Source organism: Pleurodeles waltl, chromosome 11 (assembly GCF_031143425.1).
Source record: "Pleurodeles waltl isolate 20211129_DDA chromosome 11, aPleWal1.hap1.20221129, whole genome shotgun sequence".
In the NCBI taxonomy this organism is placed as follows: Eukaryota; Metazoa; Chordata; class Amphibia; order Caudata; family Salamandridae; genus Pleurodeles; species Pleurodeles waltl.
Window position 1 is genome coordinate 711,023,577 of NC_090450.1, and position 23,126 is coordinate 711,046,702.

A 23,126-nucleotide genomic window follows, 5' to 3' on the forward strand; every position below is an offset into this window, starting at 1 on the left:
CAAATTATAATTCCAATAAGATCTAACCAAGTCACAGGTGCAGTCGGAGCTGTACGCAAGTATACGCGACATGCACCAGCCAGAGATGCTGTTGAATGAGTAAAAGGATACTAAAAGAGCAACAATGGGAATTTGTGACATAAGCAGTTGCCTTCTAGTATTTTATTCTCATATTTATTTTTTAAAGGCAGGGACACGGACTATTGCTGAATATATACATCCCATGAAGGAGGAAGAAGTGGAAGAGCAATCATGGCTGCCAACCTGAGCAGAAACTGCACAAATTTCAAAAGGCCCAAAGTTGATTCGACCTCCTCCTACTAGGATGAAGGAAATCAACAATTTGAGCAAGGGCTCAATAGCCCCTCTCAAGCTTTCAAAGGCAAATGAGCCCTAGACAGGTCGTTGGGTCAATTCGAGAATGAGACAGAAAGAAGCAGCACTGATGGGAAGGACAATAAAGGTGTAATGCACCATCAGTCAGAGAATAATATTAGGAGCAGTAATGCAAAGGAAACACAATATTATGTTGTACCATTGGACAAAAAACTGATAGGAGAGAACACAAATTGTCACAGCATTGTTTTATTTAGGAGGCCACCAATGTGGGAGTGGCACCAATGGGGATGGTGCATCCATCCACAGTGCACATCTAATCCCACCACGTGAAGGGCACTTCCGATCTTCTCCTCCTATTCCCTAATTGTGTGGGAAGAGGACATTAGCAGAGCATCACAAGACTTACACATCCAGAAGGGTGAATGCACAATCTGTGAACGTTGCCACCAGGGACCGTCTTCATCTCCGGCAGAGATGAGGCTCCCACGCCTACAGATTGTGTCATGCAGTGGTACAAAACCTTCCTCGGAACAGGACATTAAGACACACACACACAAACATATATAAATATATATGCACCTTGCTTTGTGATCTGAAAGGTCTTCTTACTGCACAGTACCACGGCCTGCAGCATTTCATGAGGTGAGACATGTGCCTTGAAGTTGCGGGGGTTCCAAAGCTTGCGCATAAGCTCACCGAAGCGCTGCACCAACAAGAACATGATGTCACCAGGTGGGCGCTTGATGGTTCTGTAGTTACCCTCCTCCAAGAAGTAATTCCGCAGGGGAGGCACATTTGAAAGCGCCTGTCAAGGAGAGAGGGAGATGGTGAGAGGTAAAGCAAAATTATCCATAGCCCGACAGGGAGAGAGGCCCCCACCCCACATTCTCCTTAAAAGTATGAAGCAGCAAGGGATCACTTCTATTGCAATAATCTTCAATTAAAAACACCTCAATACAAATAATCATTGTGCCAACGATCAATAGGACATAGCTCCTTTCTGACAGAACTAACTAAGAGTAAGAACCACTAAAATCCCCCCTTTACCTTTACGAAGCAGAAGCACCTTTACGAGAGATCAGGAAAATTCCAGCCAGCAGCATTAGAGGGAATACTACTTTATACCCGTGGGTGAACATGCCAAGAGATGTCCAAAGACTTACTCTAATATCAATACCCATTTCCATCTGCTAGGTAATTCTTCAATTACACGTCTTGGTGCTAATACAGAGGTTACCACACCAAGAACAAAGACTTGCAGATTCTTACCTTCATTCCTTTTCTTCAAGTTTTCAAGGAACAGGTTTGTGGTGAGCAAACTAAGAGTGCAAACTTTATAAAGAGATTAACTCCTGTTCTGCAAGAAATCGACTGAAATTGGATATACCCTAAGAAGAAAGCCGGGCCACACACTATGAGGGCCCTCTGTTGTCAGCTAACATCAATAAACATCTGCAAGCTGGTTTGTTCATAAACACAAGCCAGGATGGTATGCAGAAGTGGGTAAACCAACAATTTAACAAGAAGAGCAGAGCCAGGAAAGAGTGAAGAGTCTGGATTGGTTCTAAAAGCCAGGCACAAGCATCATATAACATCATATAAAACTATAAAAAAGGAGCTTCAATATTTTTTTTAAAAAAAGTGTATTTGTTGAACATGCGAGAGCGTTTTACCTTGATACATCCAAGGGTATCATTGCACTTGGAAGCGTTTATTACAACGAACAGTTTTTAAACATGAACTTAGAAACAATCACACTTTTCTTTGCCGACAACAATGCCACTAGGAAAGTGAAAGGCATGGCTGTTGTCAAGTACACCCTATATGTGGCCTAGATTATATATGGAGCAACATTACAGACTTATTAAATGCAAGAGGTTTTTGTACAGAGCACATCCTGGCCTTGCATATTTGAAGGTGTTTCATATGTGAAAATGAAGAAAAAGGAGGCTCCATTAAATAAAATATTCACCTACAATCCCATAGGCTGGCCAAGCAGGGAAATTGGGATGGATTCCAGGTTTTCTGGTTCCAAACTGTGCAGTTCAGGCACTTGACGAGTATAATGTTCTCTTGTGTTACATCAAAGGTTAATGTTGTGTCTTTCATTGTTGGCGCATGATGTTACAGCGTAGTTAGCAGACAGAAGTAAAAGGAAATCTCAGCTTGTTTTGGCCTCCAGGATCCATAGGGACCGTGAAATACCCTGAAGTAAGGCATCTGTCTCAAACCTTAAGTGACAGGCCCACCACTATTGGTATGTACTTTATTAATGAACTGGATGCAGAGACAGGCAAAGCGAGGGAGGGAGAAAAGACATCCTCAGAGACAAAGAGGGAGGCTTACAGCTATGTAACCACAGTTGAGCACTGTGGTATCACTGGGTCACTACACATTCCTGTCAATGAGTATTAGTGTGCTGGGGGTCTGCTGGCGACCATTCAACTTTGCTCAAGGATTAGTAGCCAAACCCATTTATTGCCTATCGAGTGCCACTGCTGTCTATAACATACACTAAGGAGTATCGCCGGGCCAGATTTGACTCAATGGTGCTTTCATCATATACCATGCACAGAACATACCACGAGCCCTACATTTCTCCCAAATATCGTAATTTAAAGTTAATCACCAACTTCATACCCAACATAAAATCATGGCCTACAACATGCGCTGTCTTTCACTAAATACGTTTTAAGGATTCAACCAATCAAGACCTTAACCAGTCAGCACCTTCTACCGGCTTACAAACTGCAGCAGGCCTTACCTGTAGTACGGCGTTTGCATAGTCGTTGGCTTTGATATTATTTAGCCCCACAATTCCCGGGAGGTAGGTGGTGCCATCATATGCTCGGGACAGCTTTGCTTGTTTGTCTAGGTTTGCTATCAGCTGGCGAGTGAAGGTGGGCTTTAGAACATACTGAGGAGAGACAAGCAGAAGTCTCATATACACAGAACACAAAGCGGGCATACAAATATGGCTTAGCTGTGAGTTCCTGTACCTAAATGAAGCACTCTGCTGCTCCGGAGGCTTGGGCTGTGCAACAAAAACTACAAATAAATAACGAAATAAGTACAGAGACAGACTGAGGGGAAAAAAAAATACACACTAAGCTCACTGTTTGAAAGTAACAGACAGATTGTGGGGAGATGGAAAGGAGGACAGTAAAAAGCTATTGGAAAGGATTATACACATCAAAGCGGGGGAAAGGCAAAGGTTAGTGATTTGGTGTTGGGCAGTACAAAAAGAGCACTGAGAAAGACATCAATACTTTAAATAGCAATAAAAATACAGAAAAGAAGAAAACAGATAAATATTGAGCAATGATGATGCATGGTGAGGAGAAACTGATATGGCTCAGATATGAGGAGTGTCCAAGATGTAGAGCAGGGAGACAGAAAAGGCTATCTATGAGATAAATGGTGTAAATATGGGGACAGCATGAGAACTGCTAAAATATAACAAACAAGGCTCAGCAGTGAACCCTGCCGGAGAAGAAGTGAGAAGAAACATGCAGTCAGGGCTCAGGTATGCTTAATGAAGGGCACATACCTGGCTCATCAGTAAATAGAGCCTGTGACTTACTGAAGAGAGACGGGCAAGGTTTATTTACAGGTGTTTCAGGAGGCATACTGAAGATATACACACAGCATTCTGTACCAGAACAGTGCATGTCACATACAGAGTTGAAACAAGCAGGCCTCAGCGAAGGACAGAGCCAGGAGTATGCAGAGGCGAACCCTACAGACTTCACCATAATGACATTTTTAAGAAGGCGGCACATTCAGCTTAACAATGGACAGTCTCGAAAACATACTTATTTTTTCCACTCAAGCTGTGAGATTTAGTACAAAAAAAGGTTGCACCTCCAAGCACACCGTGATTTACATTTAAACGAAGGCCACCCTGTCATTCATGCAGTTCCTTTAATTAACAGGGCCACCTGCGTATTACTGATTAACGTGACTGCACTACAACGCCAGCGGACTTTAACAGATTCAAATCAATCCATGCTAAAAAGTCTTCTACTGAGCCACGACTTCCCAGAGGTTGTTTAGAAAATAGTCTTCAATCTTAACTAGATGGTATCTGCTTCTGCAAACAATCATGATGTCCCTCTGAATACTCTTAACGGTGGTAAACAAAGTTTTCCAACCATTCAATGAGAGGATCTTGCTAGCTCCTGCCGTTTTTACATCCTTCTGCTACTTGATAAACACCGAATGGGAGCACTGTATCGGGTTCCCCAAGCAATTATACTCAGGTGCAAGAAGGCAGAATGGACGTTTTAAATTATAGTTTTCTTTTTAGAGATAGATATATATATATATATATCTATATATATATCTATATATATATCTATATATATATATATATATATATATATATATATATATATATATATATATATCTTCCATACATGTGCTCAAAAAAGAGCTCCAAGTGGCCCAAGAGGGGTGGTGCAGCAAAAAGACCGGCAGCGCACTCCGGTTAATCTCTTCTCAACCACAAAATTATTATATAACAGCAGCACTCTCAGGAGGTCAAAAGAGAAGTAAGTTTATTCAGCACAACGCGTTTCGGCTGACTAGCAGCCTTGGTCACGTACATCTGTTTGTGGCATGAGACCCTGCAGATTCACATGCTGAGCATTATCCTGCCATCTAGTGTTGGGCTCGGAGTGTTACAAGTTATTTTTCTTCGAAGAAGTCTTTTTGAGTCACGAGACCGAGGGACTCCTCCCTTTCGGCTCCATTGCGCATGGGCTTCGACTCCATCTTAGATTGTTTTCCCCGCAGAGGGTGAGGTAGGAGTTGTGAATATACTAGATGTGCCCGTGCAATGGAGCAGGTATGTATGTACATAATGTGTATTAAAATATTATTTATTTACAATTTTCATTCAACTAATAACGGCTACAGGCTCCCGGGGAGGTGGGAGGGCGCATGTGAATCTGCAGCGTCTCATGCCACGAACAGATGTACACTGGGTAAGTGACATTTTCCGTTCGGTGGCATGTGTAACTGCAGATACACATGATGTGCATAGACTAATAAGCAGTCACTCCCCAAAAAGCGGTGGCTTAGCCTGTAGGAGTTGAAGTTGTCTGAAATAATGTTCTTAATACAGCCTGTCCTACTGTGGCTTGTGGTGTCTCTAATACATCTACACAGTAATGCTTAGTGAATGTATGAGGCGTAGACCAGGTGGCTGCCTTACACATTTCTGTCATAGGTATATTCCCCAGAAAAGCTATTGTGGCACCTTTTTTCCTAGTGGAATGCGCTCTTGGTGTAATAGGTAGATCTCTTTTTGCTTTAATATAACAAGTTTGAATACATTTAACTATCCATCTGGCAATGCCTTGCTTGGATATAGGATTACCTGCATGAGGTTTTTGGAAGGCTACGAACAATTGTTTTGTTTTACGAAATTGTTTTGTTCTGTCAATGTAATACATTAGTGCTCTCTTTATGTCTAATGTATGTAAGGCTCTTTCAGCTACAGAGTCTGGTTGTGGAAAGAAGACTGGGAGTTCCACTGTTTGGTTTAAGTGGAATGGCGATATGACCTTTGGTAGGAACTCAGGATTTGTACGGAGAACCACTTCATGTTTATGTATTTGTATAAAGGGTTCTTGTATAGTGAATGCTTGTATCTCATTTACTCTTCTAAGTGATGGGATAGCTATTAGAAAGGCTACTTTCCAAGTTAAGTATTGCATTTCACAAGAGTGGATGGGTTCGAATGGTGGTCCCATGAGTCGTGTTAATACAATATTAAGGTTCCACGAAGGTACTGGTGGTGTTCTTGGGGGTATGATTCTTTTTAGTCCCTCCATAAATGCTTTGATGACTGGGATTCTAAAAAGCGATGTTGTATGTGTAATCTGCAGATAGGCAGATATTGCGGGAGATGTATTTTAACTGAAGAGAATGCTAGCTTAGACTTTTGTAAGTGTAATAAGTAGCTTACAATGTCCTTTGCGGAAGCATGTAGTGGTTGAATCTGATTAGTGTGGCAGTAGTAAACAAATCTTTTCCATCTGTTTGCGTAACAATGTCTTGTAGTAGGTTTTCTAGCTTGTTTAATGACCTCCATACATTCTTGTGTAAGGTTTAAGTGTCCAAATTCTAAGACTTCAGGAGCCAGATTGCTAGATTGAGCGATGCTGGATTCGGGTGTCTGATTTGTTGTTTGTGTTGAGTTAACAGATCTGGCCTGTCTGGTAATTTGATGTGCGGTACCACTAATAAGTCCAGCAGTGTTGTGTACCACGGTTGGCGAGCCCAGGTTGGTGCTATGAGTATTAGTTTGAGTCTGTTTTGACTTAGTTTGTTTACCAGATAAGGAATGAATGGGAGAGGGGGAAAAGCATAAGCAAATATCCCTGACCAACTGATCCATAACGCATTGCCCTTGGATTGTGGTGTGGGTACCAGGACGCGAAGTTTTGGCATTTTGCGTTTTCTTTTGTTGCAAATAGGTCTATTTTTGGTGTTCCCCAGCGTAGGAAGCGATCCTGTAGGATCTGGGGATGAATTTCCCATTCGTGTGTCTGCTGGTGATCTCGACTGAGATTGTCGGCTAACTGGTTCTGAATGCCTGGGATGTATTGTGCTATTAGGCGAATGTGATTGTGAATTGCCCAATGCCAAATTTTTTGTGCTAAGAGACACAGTTGTGACGAGTGTGTCCCTCCTTGTTTGTTGAGATAATACATTGTTGTCATGTTGTCGGTTTTGACAAGAATGTGTTTGTGTGCTATTAGTGGTTGAAATGCTTTTAATGCTAGAAACACTGCCAGCAGTTCCAAATGATTTATGTGGAATTGTTTTTGTTGATTGTCCCATTGACCCTGTATGCTGTGCTTTTTGAGGTGTGCTCCCCACCCCATCATGGAAGCATCTGTTGTTATCACATCTTGAGGCACTGGGTCTTGGAATGGCCGCCCATTTTTTAAATTTACAGGGTACCACCATTGAAGCGAGGAGTGTGTCTGGCAGTCTATCAACACTAGATCTTGAAGATGACCCTGTGCTTGTGTCCATTGTTTTGCTAGGCACTGTTGTAAGGGCCGCATGTGTAATCTTGCGTTTGGGACAATGGCTATGCATGAAGACATCATGCCTAGAAGTTTCATTACAAACCTTACTGGGTAGTGTTGGTTTGAATGTATGCTTGATGTTATATTTTGGAACGGTTGAACCCTTTGTGGACTTGGAGTGGCAATTGCTTTTTGTGTGTTGAGTGTTGCTCCCAAGTATTGTTGTATTTGGGATGGCTGCAGATGTGATTTCTGGTAATTTATAGAGAACCATAGTTTGTGTAGAGTTTCTATAACGTATTGCGTGTGAATAAGACACTGTTGTTGAGTGTTGGTTTTTATTAGCCAGTCGTCTAAGTATGGGAATACGTGCATGTGCTGTCTCCTTATGTGAGCGGCTACTACCACAAGGCATTTTGTGAATACCCTTGGGGCTGTTGTTATCCCGAACGGTAACACTTTGAATTGATAGTGTACGCCGTGTATCACAAAGCTTAAGTATTTTCTGTGGGAAGGATGGATGGGTATGTGAAAGTACGCATCCTTGAGATCCAATGTTGACATGTAGTCCTCCTTTTTTAGTAAGGGAACCACGTCTTGAAGTGTTACCATGTGGAAGTGGTCTGACTTGATGAATAGATTCAGTGTTCTGAGGTCTAAGAAAGGTCTTAATGTTTTGTTCTTCTTTGGAATTAGGAAATATAGCGAGTAGACGCCTGTTCCTTTCTGATGGTTGGCTACTAACTCGATTGCTTGTTTTTGTAATAGTGCTTGGACCTCCATTTGTAACAGGTCTAAGTGTTGTTTGGACATATTGTGTGCCCTTGGGGGCACATCTGACGGGAAATATGTGACTTCTATGCAAGAACCATGTTGGATAATGGCTAGGACCCATGCGTCCTTGGTAATGCGTGTCCAGTTCTGATAGTATGCGGTAAGTCTCTCTCCCTCCCCCACTAGTGTTAAGTGTTGGGGTTTTGTGACATTGGAGTCACTGTTTGGTTTGGCTTGTTTTTGGTGTCTAGAACTTTACCCTTCCTCTTGGGAATTGTCCTCCTCTATATGAGCCACGAAACCCTCCCCTCTGGTATTGTGCCTGATAGGTGGGTCTGGTTTGCGAGGTAGAAGGCTCTGGTGTTTGCATTCGAAACCCCCCTCTAAATTGTGGCTTTCTAAATGTGCCTTTGCCCTGTGGGGAGTAGAGCGCGCCCATCGCTTTGGCTGTGTCCGTGTCTTTCTTTAATTTTTCAATTGCGGTGTCCACTTCCGGCCCAAACAATTGTTCTTGGTTAAAAGGCATGTTTAACACTGCTTGCTGGATTTCTGTCTTGAATCCAGAGCTTCTTAACCATGCATGCCTGCGAATGGTTACCGCAGTGTTGACCGTTCGTGCTGCGGTGTCTGCAGAGTCTAATGCGGCTCTTATTTGGTTGTTGGATATTGCTTGTCCTTCTTCCACAACCTGCTGGGAACGTTTCTGGTGTTCTTTGGGCAAGTGTTGTATAATGTGTTACATCTCGTCCCAGTGTGCCCTATCGTAGCGAGCAAGTAGGGCTTGCAAATTAGCAATCCGCCATTGATTGGCTGCTTGTGCTGCCACTCGTTTGCCCGCTGCGTTAAACTTCCTATTCTCTTTGTCAGGCGGTGGAATGTCTCCTGACGATTGAGAGTTTGCCCTCTTTCTTGCTGTTCCTACAACCACTGAGTCGGTGTAAGTTGCTGTGTTATAAACACAGGGTCTGTTGGAGGAGGCTTGTACTTCTTCTCCACCCTAGGCGTGATAGCTCTTCCTTTAACTGGCTCCTGGAATACCTGTTTTGCATGTTTGAGCATGCCCGGGAGCATTGGCAGACTCTGGTAGGAAGTGTGGGTGGGTGCCAAGGTGATGAACAGGAAATCTTCCTCTATTGGCTCTGAATTCATTGCTACATTGTGGAACGTAGCTGCCCTTGATAGTATCTGCGTATATGCAGTACTGTCCTCTGGAGGTGACGGCCTTGTTGGGTAACAATCTGGGCTGTTGTCTGATACTGGTGCATCATATAAGTCCCATGCATCATGATCATCCTGTGTCATCTCTATATGCGTAGGTGACTGCATTGGAGGTTTTCTTACCGGGGACAGATGTGGCGAGTGTAGTGGGGAAGGTTGTGGAGAAAACTTGGTGGTCAGGTTTTATCTCTGGCCACCTTCGCCTGCATTTCTGACTCATAAAATGCCAGTTTTCTTTTGGTTTTAATTGGAGGAAGAGTTTGTATTTTTCCAGTCTCTTTCTGGATATGCAACCTCCTTTGCGTATGGTCTGGTTCCATCATACTTATTTCCTGCTCAAATCTGTGTTTTTCATGCATTTAGCTGGAAAGTCTTTGCTCTTCTGTGTAAGAGCTTCTTTTCAGCTCCAAAGCCGCATTTTTCGGTACTGATGCTTCCGGAAAAGTCTTTTTCGGTTCCGACGTTACTTTTCTCGTTTTGGGTGAGTCGAACTCTTGGTGTCGAGATCGTTCGGTGCCGGAATCTTGACCGGAGTCGGATATCTTGGGCAAATCTTTGGCCTTTTTCGGTGCCGATGTTTGGTCACCTTCTTTTCGATGGGTTAAGCCATGGCCTGCTGGCGGTGGCGTCCCCTTGGCCTTAACGATCTTTGTGTGAGTTTTGGACGGGGCAGTTTTACTCACAGTTTTCTGCATCGTCGCGGGTCGCTCATTTTCGGATTCGTCAGAGTCCGTCCCCTGGATGGAAATTCTTTCCTCCTCCTCGACGTCGATTTGTTCTCTCGGTGTCGACGCCATTTGTAGTCTTCTCGTTCTTCGATCACGTAGGGTCTTTTTTGATCGAAACGCTCGACAGGCCTCACACAAGTATCCTCCCTGTGTTCTGGTGATAAACACAGATTAAAGACCAGGTGTTGGTCTGTATAGGGATACTTCGAGTGGCACTTCCGACAGAAGCGGAAGCGGGTCCGGTCCATAGTTTTCGTCGATGGATGCGGTCGGGCCGACCAGGCCCCGCTGAAGAGCGGAAGCCCCGAAGGGCCGCCGGAGCGCTTCTGCGATACGCTAACACTAAACCGGTACAGAGTGAGAACAATACCGTTGAATTTTCAATATGTAGCTAACTTTCCCGATTCAAAATACGGAGCGAAGAGGAACACGTCCGAACCCGATGGCGGAAAGAAAACAATCTAAGATGGAGTCGACGGCCATGCGCAATGGAGCCGAAAGGGAGGAGTCGCTCGGTCTCGTGACTCGAAAAGACTTCTTAGAAGAAAAACAACTTGTAACACCCCGAGCCCAACACTAGATGGCAGGATAATGCACAGCATGTGTATCTGCAGCTACACATGCCACCGTACATATATATGATGCCTTGATTTGCGACCAATTCCTTCCGAATTGTTTTTTTTTTTTTCAATTATGGCGTGCCTTTGGAAGAGCTACTGATGGAGTGGTGACCTACAAGGATTTGCACAGAACAGGGGAGTCAAGTGAAAGTATAACAATCAACGTGATCTTGAAATAGAAGGAACTTTAGAGCACAGAACTCATTTGCTGAGTTTTCAATTATCGAAAGAGAGGTGCAATGACACAGAAAGGCTTTTTTTTTTTTTTTTTTTTTTTTAAAGGGAAGACATGTGCATCTGGCCAGGAAAATCGGTGTCGCTCACAGTGCAAGAGAGCTACTGGCTGAAGTGGGCTGACGCACTATTCAAACTGTATTCTGTGATGGGAAGTAAAATGTGAAAAACTATTTAACAATCCAATAGAAAAAGAGAGCCGATCAGTAGTACCTTAATGCATGCATACATATCAATGTATATTTTATTTATGATAGGTTTTAATGACATGAGATTGGCTACACACCTAAAGAAGGGTATAAGACATTACATTTGGAGTTAAAAACACATTTTGAAGAGTCCTAGTTATCTCTGGCACTTGCACGTCCAAAAACTGAAATCATGTTAGCACTACTCGACAGCGTCTAACCGCTGGTACTGGCAATAATGTTGACTAGCTGAATTAAGCATATTGTGTGCCTTTTAGACTAAGCCAGTAGTGTAAACAGAAGTAGGCCACGCATGTAATTATGGTACAGACCAATATGTTTTAGCCTTCATAGTGAGCCCCAGTTCACTCATTTATCTGTGAAGTACTTGCACGGTGTGGTACAGTTTTGCAAAAAGAGGGTAGCAAAAATTCTTAAAGGGAGTAGCTCCAATAGGGCTTTTGGCCCCTATGGGCTCCCAACTCTGCTGTACAAGTTAGATGTAACCAACTGAGCCTCATGGGTGTTGGCAGCATTTAAGTTCAATTCATTACAGTCATCGTCTTATGGACAGGCTCCATCCTCCACTCCTTATTCAAGAAGGGCAACTCAGAGGTCCCTATAAATTATCGCTCAGTCCATCGATGTCAATGCTACGTTTCTATTAGCGCATGCACAGAGCTGGCTTCTTGAGAAGCAATTGCTTCCCTTTCATAACACTTGCTTCAGGACACAATGTAGCGCAATCGGTAATGTGACGGTCGTCTCTATTCTTGTCTATTAATCTGTCCATGTCACTAGGAAGCTCTATGGATTATACTGCCGTCTTTGATGACTTAGACAGGGTTGAACTATGAAGCAGACTGTGCATCTGGAGTATTTCCAAAAGCGAATTAGAAGTAATTCAATTGCTTTATGTAACAAAAGGAATGTGGGAGAAAGAAGGACAGGACCAAACAATTTCCAACTGTATTTGGATTAATAGGTGGCTAAAGTAGTGGTGCATGTTGGCCCATATTCAACGTATACACAGAACACCTGCAGGAGGCATTGGCTGGCACAAGGTAATTTTCACCAAAAGCAGGGCAGCAACATATCCAATATGCAGGCAAAACGGTTATTATAAATCACACCATCAATTGTGTGGATGCTTGTGTAACAATCGCAACAAGTTGGTTGTTAACAGAAGCAAAACAAAGCCAACAAGATCTTGAGGAGGCCGCAAAAACTTGGGCTCACTATGTGGGTTAAGACATACAGGGCTGAACCACGAACTACAATGAGCTTGCAGTGGCAAATCAACTTAGGTTGTCCATGTTACCTTTTATCAAGGTTAACGAGCATAGTTGGTCCATGGCTTGCCCTGAATAGAATCCATGCTAAAATTTCACAGCCAAAACACTATTCTGTTCCTGAAGGTGGTTAAAACAAAATTAATACTTCAATTTAGTAGGACTGCAAGGCATTTTACACGGGGTCTTGCCTAAATAGCTACATAAAGCTTACAGCGACACCATTTTGACAATTTGTAGTCTTTCCCCCATCAAGAGGCAAAGACGGATTAAAGCCGAGCATGGCAGGACATTGGTTAAGTCATCCTTTCTAGGATTGAGGGCACAATCGCTCTAGCCTGCTGTAATCTCTCTGTGGGATTTTAACCATGCCCACCGCACACCCATCAGTTTCATTGGCTCATGGCCTTGCCTTTTAAAAATCGCTTGATTTCATTTTTGAAAGGCATGCATACATGCCTTTTCCGGTGTTTAGCCCTCCTTGAGCGCACCGGCCAACTACTGAAAACATACAAGGCTCCATGTTTTCCGCCTGGCTTCTGGACTACTTGTGTGTCTCCTTCACGCTCATGCTGTGGCACTTTACAGTTGCTCGCTTATGTAACACTATTATTTTTCATTTTCAATTTATATGGCAATAAAAGTCTGGTTAGGACTTTACAATGCTAATAGCTCTAAATCAGGCAAATGCGAGCCCCGTTGCATTGTAAATGCTCGTAAAATGTTTGCCATCACATTAAAGGGGCCTGTTCTAGATCTTTCAAAGCCATCATATGCCCATCTACATGGCCTTTGGCTACACTACTGAGCCAAGCTTTAGAACGTTTGGAAGTTAAAAAAAAAAAAAAAAAAAAAAAAAGACTGCTTTAGCACTTCCTTTTTGCAGCCTTTAAGGTGGTACTTGAATAAACAATTTGTCTCTGATTATAACATCATTGGAATCAATGATATCAAACGGATATTAAAAGGAACCATCATAAAAGCAGATTAGACAAAAGATAATTAGAGTTAATTTTCTTCAGCTTCCTTCAGTTGAGTTCAGATGTGAATCGAAATCTATTCGTAAGTTAATTTTTTCATTTATGAATTATGCAGAACGTCAATAACCCTTATTATTTCGAGTAGTACTTTCAAATTTATCAATACTGCAATTAAATATTTACAGAGGGAAACGATCTAAAGATTACTGTTTTTTTCATGGAGTCCTTTGCCAATTTTTTTGTAATCTATATCCAACTGTGTGTAGAATACTATTATTGTATTTGAAAATTAAAGGTTGTATTGCACTGTTTTGGCAAGAATTTAATAATCATCCCAATTTTTTTTTTACTTACAGACACAGGCAGATGGGACTCAGCTATGGGATTACTTAACAAGAACTGACTGATGGGGCACTGCAGACATGACAGCGTTAGACAAACTGAGGGGAAACGGAGAGCTTAATGAAAGGCAACGGTAGACTTAAACTTTAAGAGTGAAGGGCTCTTATTTCGCAGTGCCTAAGACATGCCAGTGAGATAAAGGCAGGGTTAGCAAAGTGCATGCAATATACTGAGGACAGACGAGCATTTCTGAAATTAATACAACGCAGAGACGCACTATAACGAGTTACATCAGTCTCGGATGTGGGCAGTGCAAGAGACATACTAAGGGGAAAGAGACATACTAATTGGAAAGAAAAACAGGTCTCTTGTACACTAACATGCTAGATGGAAACAAATAAACAAGGGTCTTCTGCATGTCAAAGCCCAGACACTGTGAGCAGAGACAGGGACCTCATGTGGCCATAGGGGCTCTGACAGAAGCCTGGCAGTTTTGTAATCTCAGTTTTCAAGGCATAAGCCACTTGTGAAATTATAGCGTTTGCTTGATTTACATTCAGTAGTGGTTATGTAGCCTTAAGACAGTAAGGGCCAGATGTACATAGCTTTTTTCTTATTGCAAACGGCTCAATTCGCAGAATCGTGCCATTTGCAACAAGAAAAAGTATTTTGGCATGTACAAACCCTATTTTGTGATTCGGTAATCCACTTACCGAATCGCAAAATAGGTTTGCGAGTCGAAATTAGGAAGGGGTGTTCTCTTCTTAATTGTGAGTCGCACTGCAATGTATGACTGTTTTGTGACTGTGAATGTGGTCACAAAACAATCGCAGTTGGCACCAATTTCAAATTGGTGCTAACCCATTCGCAAATGGGAAGGGGTCTCCTTCCCCTTCGTGAATTGTAGTGAAAGTATTTTTTCGGAGCAGGCACACTGCTCTGAAAAAATGAAAAGAAAACTTTTCATTTTTGTTTCTGAAATGCATCCCGTTTTCCTTTTCTTAAAAAACTGCTTTATTTGAAAGCAGTCACAGACATGGTGGTCTGCTGTCCCCAGCAGGCCATCATCCCTGTGAGTGCAGCCATTCCCAATGGGGTTGCAAATTGCAACCTACCTCATGAATAGTAATAAGGTAGGTCATTTGCGACCCCACTGGGAATCACAAACAGTGTGAGGTACACTGTTGTACATATGGTTTTGCAACTCGCTAATGAGTTGCAAATGGCGAGTCGCAAAACTCTGGGTCCAGCACCTGGCCCTAAGTTCTGAGGGATGGGCCACGTCCTGGAATCACTGAAAGGTGCAGTTATGAGTTAGCGGGGAATACTGCACTCTGGCTATAGTGATTTCTAGCTAACCTATGAGCCACAGCTCTACGCAACAACCCGACTTTTCATCTTCTGTGAGGTGAAACTATTACTGTTAAATTGAGTATGAAAGACAAATTAAATTAATTCCTGGTGTGTGCTTTTTGAAATGGCTTATATAAATGTACTTTATAGTACTACCTTGAAATACAAACTAGAAATGTAATTAATCGATCTGTTAATTGTCCACAGAACATACATTGATGCTCTAAACATATCTGAGTGAAAATGAGCTTGCTAATATCAAGAAAAATGATGTGATTATAATGGGGATAAAGAGAGTCTTGAATTCTTGCACATAAAGATGATACAGCTGTGTTTGTTAATGTTTCTTCTTTCATAAAATATCTCCAACAACCACACATTCTCTTACTATGGCAGTAATAATTATTGATATTATGTGCAGGACTGGGGTTGTGCGTTCTTCAACCATTAGAGAATACCTGGTGTTTTGTAGAAAAATTCAATAAACTCTACTCCCCAACCAATCTCATTTACCAAAGAGCATGTGCCAGGCAAGCAACGAAAGACATTCTTTGCCTTGAATTCACAGAAACAACCATTCTCCAGTGACTGTCAATCTACAAGCAGTACCAACACACAGGACGAGGTCCATTGTGCACATCGTGGGCTTTCTTATGCATATAGAAAGGCTGCAGAACTCTTGTGCAGACCACATACCGTTATGTCCTCAAGTGACGAGTCGATGATCTCGTAGTTATCTGGCAAGCAGTAGAACTTGAGGGTGTGTAGGTTGAGGAATACATGGTGGCTGAACTGGACGCTGTGGATATAGGCATGAGATTTCAACCCACGACCTGAAAGGGACAAGATCTATTTTTCAGTCAAGTCATAGTCAAAAAGCTTTCTAAATATCACTACATTACTATGGTTAGGAAAGTATTTAATTCAAGAGCACCAGCCTAATTTCCAAGCAAGAAGTGACATAACAAGCATAGTGAATTAGGAGTTGTTTCTTCAGTATTGAGCACCCAGGGCCATGGCAAGGATAGGGAACTAGCAGCTCATTCTAAAATGTTAATTTTCTCTAATAAAACGGCCATGGTGCCTTACGAGGACTTTCTAGAATGCTAGCAAGCATTGACATAACAACAAAGACGACCTTGCACATGGACTCACTGATCTGCAGTTACATTCTGCATGATGTTAGACTAGTTTCTGGATAATTACAAGGTCATTGAAAATCCTGGCAGCACGTCATAAAAGAATGCTGGTGGTGTCAAGAGGTGATAGATTGCAGTGAGCACTGAAGAGAAAAAGGCTAACCAAGAAGGTGTGTCTACTGCTTGTGTGTGTAGATTTAACTTATGAACCCAGTTTCAATAAATCATACTCTTTTTAGGTCAAGTCTACCAGACAGAGCAAGATGTCTTGTTGGAAAGCCCTATTGTGGGCTTACCAAGAATTTACACATCTTTACAGCCTGGCCATTGCTCACCATTGGTTCATTTTATTGCCACAATGATTTGCTTGCTTCTTATTCAATGGCTTTCCTTGTTCCAGCTTGTCCATCTTGTAATTGTGCCTCTCCTGGAGCACTGCCTTTTTACCATGTCTGAGAGGCTGGCTTCTATCCTTCCCCAGTTCACTTTTAGGAAAACTACTTTACTTCTGGCTAAAGCACTCCATGACCAGCCCAGCTCTGGCTCTCTGTGTTGTCTCCCTCATGACAAAATTTCTCTTAAATGCTTCTCCCCTTCCACCAAACTTCCTGCATCTCCCGGTGCTCCATGTTGCTCTCTCAATTACGTGCTTCTCCCCTGCTCCTCATGTTGCTCTCCCTCACGTGGTGCAGTATAACCTCCTCCACTCCTCACTGCTTCCCTCACTTGCTCCTACACTGGCCCACAAGCTCACTGTCTTTGTAATTTTTTTAATGTATTTTATTTTTGGAGAGCAGGTATTTGTCAGGCGGTGGGAAGGGGGGGGGGGGGTTGTCAAGGCCGCCTTTAAACATACTTTAAAGCTTCCTCCTTATAATGTTTTCTTTTATTTAATCGACCCGCCCTTAATCCGTAAACAAAAAAAGGCGCCTATATCATTTTGTAGGTGTGCATGCATGAAGACACATGCATGTGCCCAAGTAATTGAGCCTTTTTTTAGGGTGATGGTGGGGTGTGTGTGGGGGGGAAGAGTATCACCGAAAGAAATTTGCAAAGCCAATAGGTCCAAAAAGAGACCCATTAGATTTGCCATTGCTGGCTATAGATGTCAATATCCTGCATGGTTTCTTCACACAAGGGACTCATTTTGGTGCCAAAAAAGCACAGGGAGGGAACAAAACACAACTGTGTATGCAGGAAGGCAAATTGATCTAGAATTACCTTATTCTGTCTGGCGGCAGAAAACAGAGTCAAAATCCCTTGTAACAAAGTCAAGTTCAGGAGGGAATTAACATAGCACAAGTGGTATTAGAGAAAAAAGCCTCGGATGTCAGACTGAAGCGGTTTCAATTGATGCCTCTCATGAATTCTGTCCCCTTAATGGATAAAAGGGCTTCTTACCTGAATTCAACCCATGAATTAAGGGCATGTGGGATAAGGACAGTCTTAAAGAGTGGTTCACAAAGGGGTACGATTAAAGTCTAGGATATTAAAATCAATTTCAAGAACATCTATTACATGCAAAAGCAATGCCCCTTTTGTCGTACTATGCTGTGCACGTTTGGTAGTGTCAACCACCACGGTTATGGCACTGCACTGAATTCTCTATATTGGCACGCTTTCCTGCGGAAATGATAAGACTTACGGTCCAAGAATTAACCTGAACGATCTCAGTGGATGGGAAGTGTATCTAACAAACACCATATGAACGTTTGAATAGAGCAAGAGCATAAACCAAAAACATTCGTTACATATGAAGTCAGGGTTGAAATTAAGCAAAATACTGAGTCTCCCCTGGTCCGTCGAAAGTTCGAAGTCACTCAATTAAAAAGGCCGGTCTCTTAAACTGCATTCATCCAGCTAATCTCTCAAAAATACATTATAAAACAGAGACATTGGATCAATACCAAGGCTCAGACTTGTATTCTCACCATTTCTTCAAATTCTCCAAGCTATGTAATTCAAACCGACATATTCAAATTTCATTATTGGCGTCCATGCCTTTTATCCTGCTGTGACCATGGAAATCGAAGACCACAGAGTTGGTGTACTTCAAAGGGAGAATTCCATAACATCATGATTCACAATTTAGACATGCAAGGCGGCGTGGGGTGGCATCCATCACTTTGAGTGCTCAGTGACCCACGCTTCTACTCACGCAGGCTTTAAAGCTGCACTCACCTTGGAAGTACTTGCCACACACCAGGCAGGCGTAGGCATTGATGTGCGAGAGGGAAATGGAACACAGCTTCTCAAAGTCAAAATCCAAAACACTTCTGAAATTTGAAAGAAAACATGGTGGTTACTGGTGGTCCTTTAGTTACACATCAGCAACCTTCCGCAGACTTCCTTTCTAAATCATGTGAATAATAAACTGGAACACTTTGAGCAGGTGGCTTCCGGTGCACAGCACCAACACTTAGAACAGTCTGCCACATGGCGGCATTGTCCGTCTAATTTAGAGATGAGCACAATGACAGTGGTTTAGTAATTCTATCTACATTAAAAACAACTTATACCTACCACCCAAGCCATTCTTACAGCTTTGGGAGCCTGGAATAGTCTGAATTGTCACACTTGTAAGAGTGTTGTGGTTAGTGGTTGTCACTGGTAGTGCTGGCAGGAGCAGTGGGTGGTGCAAGCGGCAGTGATCTCCCGACGAGGTCCCTGGCACTTATTTTTTTTTTTTTTTTTTAAGTACTGGATGGAACTTGTCTTGTTGATAAGCTTCGGTACCCAAACACATTGCATGTCTCCGTCATAACCCTCGAGCTCATTCCAACAGAATGGACTGCATTATCCAATTATCTATGTGTAGGTGTACACAGATCTCCCTTTTTGTGGTATTACTACCCTAGATAAGAATCTCCTGCTGCGGATCTCAGCACCAAGGATAAGAGAGTATAAGTCTTGGATGGCAAAGCAAAGAAACGGATGGAAACACTCATATAAGGCGATATGAAAGTAAGCATCGTTCAAGTAAATAGAGGGCACTAATTCCTCTAAAAGTACTAGAATAGCACGATTGCGTTTTTTACTTAACTGCCCTCAAAAATTAAGTAAACCTCATGCAGATGGATCATCATTTGGAATACTGGAATTCTGGCCAAAGACGACAGAAAAAACACATTTTGCGTCAGGGGCTTAAAGCAACAGATTTCTTGTTGATTAACTAGTTGATATTCTTGTAAAACTGCTCTCTATCCTATGGGATCGCCAGTGTCTTAACGATATGTGAATCTAGTGAAGTGAAGCAAATTTTATATTGTAGCTTGTTCTCAGAGCCTTTATCCAATAATTGGGCATTGAGATGCTTCAAAATTCTTTAAAAACGCAAGCCTTCCGCCAACACATCTCCACCTAGTAGCATAATCAGAAATGCAGTGGGGCTTTGAAGAGGAGAATAAGAAAAATTTTACTTAACCTGTAAGCATCTGTTTGATGTGGCTCATAGTGCTGTAGATTCACAAGCTTAGCATGATCCTGAATCTAGTGTTGGGCTTTGATGTGTGCAAGTTGTTTTTCTTCAAAGAAAGGCTTTTGAGACACAGGGTAGAGTTACTCCTCCTCTTGTTGGTAATGTATATGGTCATCGACTATTGCTAGATTGTTTTCCCACATTGCAGGTGAGGATGGAATGTGAAGAGGAGCGTAGTTTAGTGAGATGTCTATGCTAAAAAAAACAAAAAAATTGAGATAACCCATAAAAGTAACTGTAACAAACACAGGTGTCCGGGGAGGAGGGTGGGTGCATGTGAATCTCCAGCACTACATGTCACAAACAGATGATTCCTGGTTAAGTAACATTTTTCGTTCGTGGGACATTTGGCTAAAAATACACATCCTTAGCATAGACTATAAAGCAGTCCTTCTCCATAAGTGGTGGCTATCCTGCTGGTGTTACTGTTGTTTGAAATAAATAGTGTACGTAGAACTGCTTGGCCCACCTTGGCTTATCGACGGGCCAGCACATCTCATCATCATCTTCAAAGAACTTTACTCGATTTTTTACAAAATCATTTGAGTATACAATTAATATGCCAAAATACATTAAAAACAGATACAAATCCATAAATTACAACAGCCAAACATTTTAAAATACCTAAAGCAGAAAAAAAAAAAAGAAAAAAAAAAAAAGTCAGTGATACATATTGACCTGAAATTAAGTGTGAAGTGCAAAGCTAATCTACCTTAAAGGGCATCCAGCAGGAAAAACAATCTAGAGAAAGGTGAACAAAGGGAAAGACTAGAAACTTGCCCTAAAACCCCTTCAGGAGCCAAACTGCAAGGTTGAGAGACCTGTAGACTGGGTGCCCGATTACTCCATGGCTCTGCCTGAGATGGTCCTGTCTTTTCGGTAGTACCAACTGGAAAATTACTGAAAGTTCTAGGAGTGTGGTGAACAATGGTTGAAGCACCAATGTGGGAACCACCAGGATGAGGGTGAGAGATGTTTGCAGAAGTTTGTGAACCACAAATGGAAGCATTGGCAGAGGTAGAAAAGCATATACAAATATCCCAGACCAGCTAATCCATAGCGGGGACCGCAGAAACCTTGAGGCGAAGTTTGGGCATTTAGTGTTTTCTGCTGTGATAAAAAAGGTCTATTTGTGGACCCCAATGCCAGAAGTATGGGAGGAGTTCCCACTCGTGGATTTGTTGGTGCCTCCTGCAGAGGAGATCTGCAAAGTCGTTGTCCACTCTGCTAACAGGTGAAAGTTGTACTGGAGTGCCCATCTCCAAATGGGCTGAGCTAGAGGAGATAGCTGAGGTGCCCCCCTGCTTTTCGAGATAGTAGATTTCAGTCATGTCTGTTTTGATCAGAGATACCTTGCCGATCAGGTGAGAAGGGAAGGGTTTAAGCGCATGGTGAACAGCTAGGTCATCGATATGGAGATGTTTCTGGCTGTGTGTCAAGTGTCCATAGACAGTTAGATCTTGTGAATGCACTTCCCCTCCCCCAAGGGAGGTGCCCGCCGTTACGGTTCTCTGATGAACTGGGTCTAGGAAAGGCTGTCTTTTTAAGATGTTGTTAGTGTTCCACCACTGCAGAGAGTAACAAGCTTGATGACCAACCAACACTCGATCTTCCCAATGTCGCACTGCTTGACTCCATTGGTGCTATAAGCACTCTTGCAACCAATACATGTTGAGTCTGGCATGAAGAAGTAAGGCTATGCATGAAGCCATCATACTGAGGAGACACATGACTGTCTTTACCGCTATCTGCTGATAAGGCTGAAAATGAGGAATGAGCACCTGAAAAGATTCAATCCCAGCAGCATTGGGGTAAGTTATCACCAGTTAAGAGTCGACCATGGCTTCCAGATAAGGTTGTATTTGAATTGGTTGGAGGTGAGGTGTGAATGGACTGCTTTAATGATAAAGCCTAGTTGTTGAAGTAGGTTTATGGTGGCTTGATTGTTGGAAGAATTCTTGACTAGTTGCTCTTTTGATAAGCCAGTTGTCTAGATATGGGAAGATGTGTCTGTTTTGTCTGTACAGGTGAGCAGCTACTAATGTGAGATATTTGGTGAATACTTTAAAAGGCAGTTGTGACTCTCCAAGGGAATCACTTTGAATTGGAAATGCTGCCTGGCTATCACAAACCTAAGGAATCAACAATGAGCTGGGTGAATAGGAATATGGAAATTGACATCTCCAAACACCTCAAGGATGCCTAAGTGTGCTCCAGAAAATAACCTTGTTGAATAATATCTAGCACCTGCTGGTCAGAGGTGGTATTCCACCAGGTGGGAAAGAACCCTTGTGTACGACCCCTGACAGGTGTTATGTGGTGGGTGGGGGGTTGGGATGGTGATTATGGCGGAAGGTTTTGTGAATTTGCCCTTGACTTTTAAAAATTTTATTTCTGTATTATCCCCTAGCCAAGGTGATTTGGGCTTGAGAATGCTGGTAGGAGGTGGAGGTCTCAAGGCCTCCGTAATTAGAGGTGCGGCGAAAAGAGCTGCAGTGAGATGGTGTCTACAACGCCCCCAATGTCTTAGCTGTCTCAGTGTCCTTTATTTTTTCCAGGAGAGAGTCGACTTGGGAACCAACTATGTATTCCCCATCGAATGGTAGGGCCAAGAAGTTTTGGGGGTCCCTCAGGTTTGAAATCAGAGACTCTGAGCCAAGCATGTCTTTTGAGGAGGACACTAAGAACTTATGCCTCTAGCTGCAGTGTTGAGGGCACAGCAGATGGTTGTATTAGAAATCAGCTTACCCGCAGAGGCAATCTGATATGCTTGCTTTTTGTGCTCCTCTAGGAGATGTTTGAGAATCTCCTCCATCTCATCCCAGTGGCCAATTGAGATGGCGATCCTCCAATGGTTGGCAGAATAGGCAGCCACCCCTCACCCGTAGCATCAATCTTTTACTCTCTATCTGGTGGGGTCACCTGTAGTTTGAGAGTTGTCCCTCTTCTGTGCTGTGACAAGTACCAGGGAATCAGGTGAAGTTGTCCCTTTATGTATATGGAGGTCATTGGGTGACGCCTTGCATTTTTTGTCACCCGTAGCACAATCACGTGAGATCTAACAAGGTCATTGCAGAGGTTAATAGTATGTCTCAATATGACTTTCAGCTTTGGCAGGTATTGTGCCGAGCACTGGGTGGAGGATAAAGTCTCAAATAAAAGTTGTTCTGTAGCAGCTTGGGGTGTAGCAGCACTTTGTGAAAAGTGGCAGCTCTTCATATAAGTTCATAGTAGGTGGTGGTGGTGGTGTCGTCCTGGAGTGAGGATTTAGCAGGATACTGATCAGGGTCTGTGTTAGCAGGTGGTTCTTCATTGTTCGAGTCCCAAGGGTCGTCATGTGGTAGGAAAGAAAATTTGCCACCCCCTTGCCGTGTAAGAGTGGATTGAGCCCTCTG

The 23,126-nt window shown here is 42.7% G+C and overlaps 1 protein-coding gene across 2 annotated transcripts in view; it reads right to left on the reverse strand.

Moving 5' to 3' along the window:
* Window positions 1-23,126, reverse strand: part of USP39 (ubiquitin specific peptidase 39) — a 108,739-nt gene that overhangs the window by 22,105 nt on the left and 63,508 nt on the right. For both annotated transcript variants that reach the window (XM_069214348.1, XM_069214349.1), the window contains 4 exons: window positions 18,435-18,529; window positions 15,811-15,947; window positions 3,104-3,256; window positions 919-1,144 (listed from right to left, as the gene is read on the reverse strand). In XM_069214348.1, the coding sequence (XP_069070449.1) occupies window positions 919-1,144; window positions 3,104-3,256; window positions 15,811-15,947; window positions 18,435-18,529 (611 nt within the window). The remainder of the gene's footprint in view (window positions 1-918; window positions 1,145-3,103; window positions 3,257-15,810; window positions 15,948-18,434; window positions 18,530-23,126) is intronic.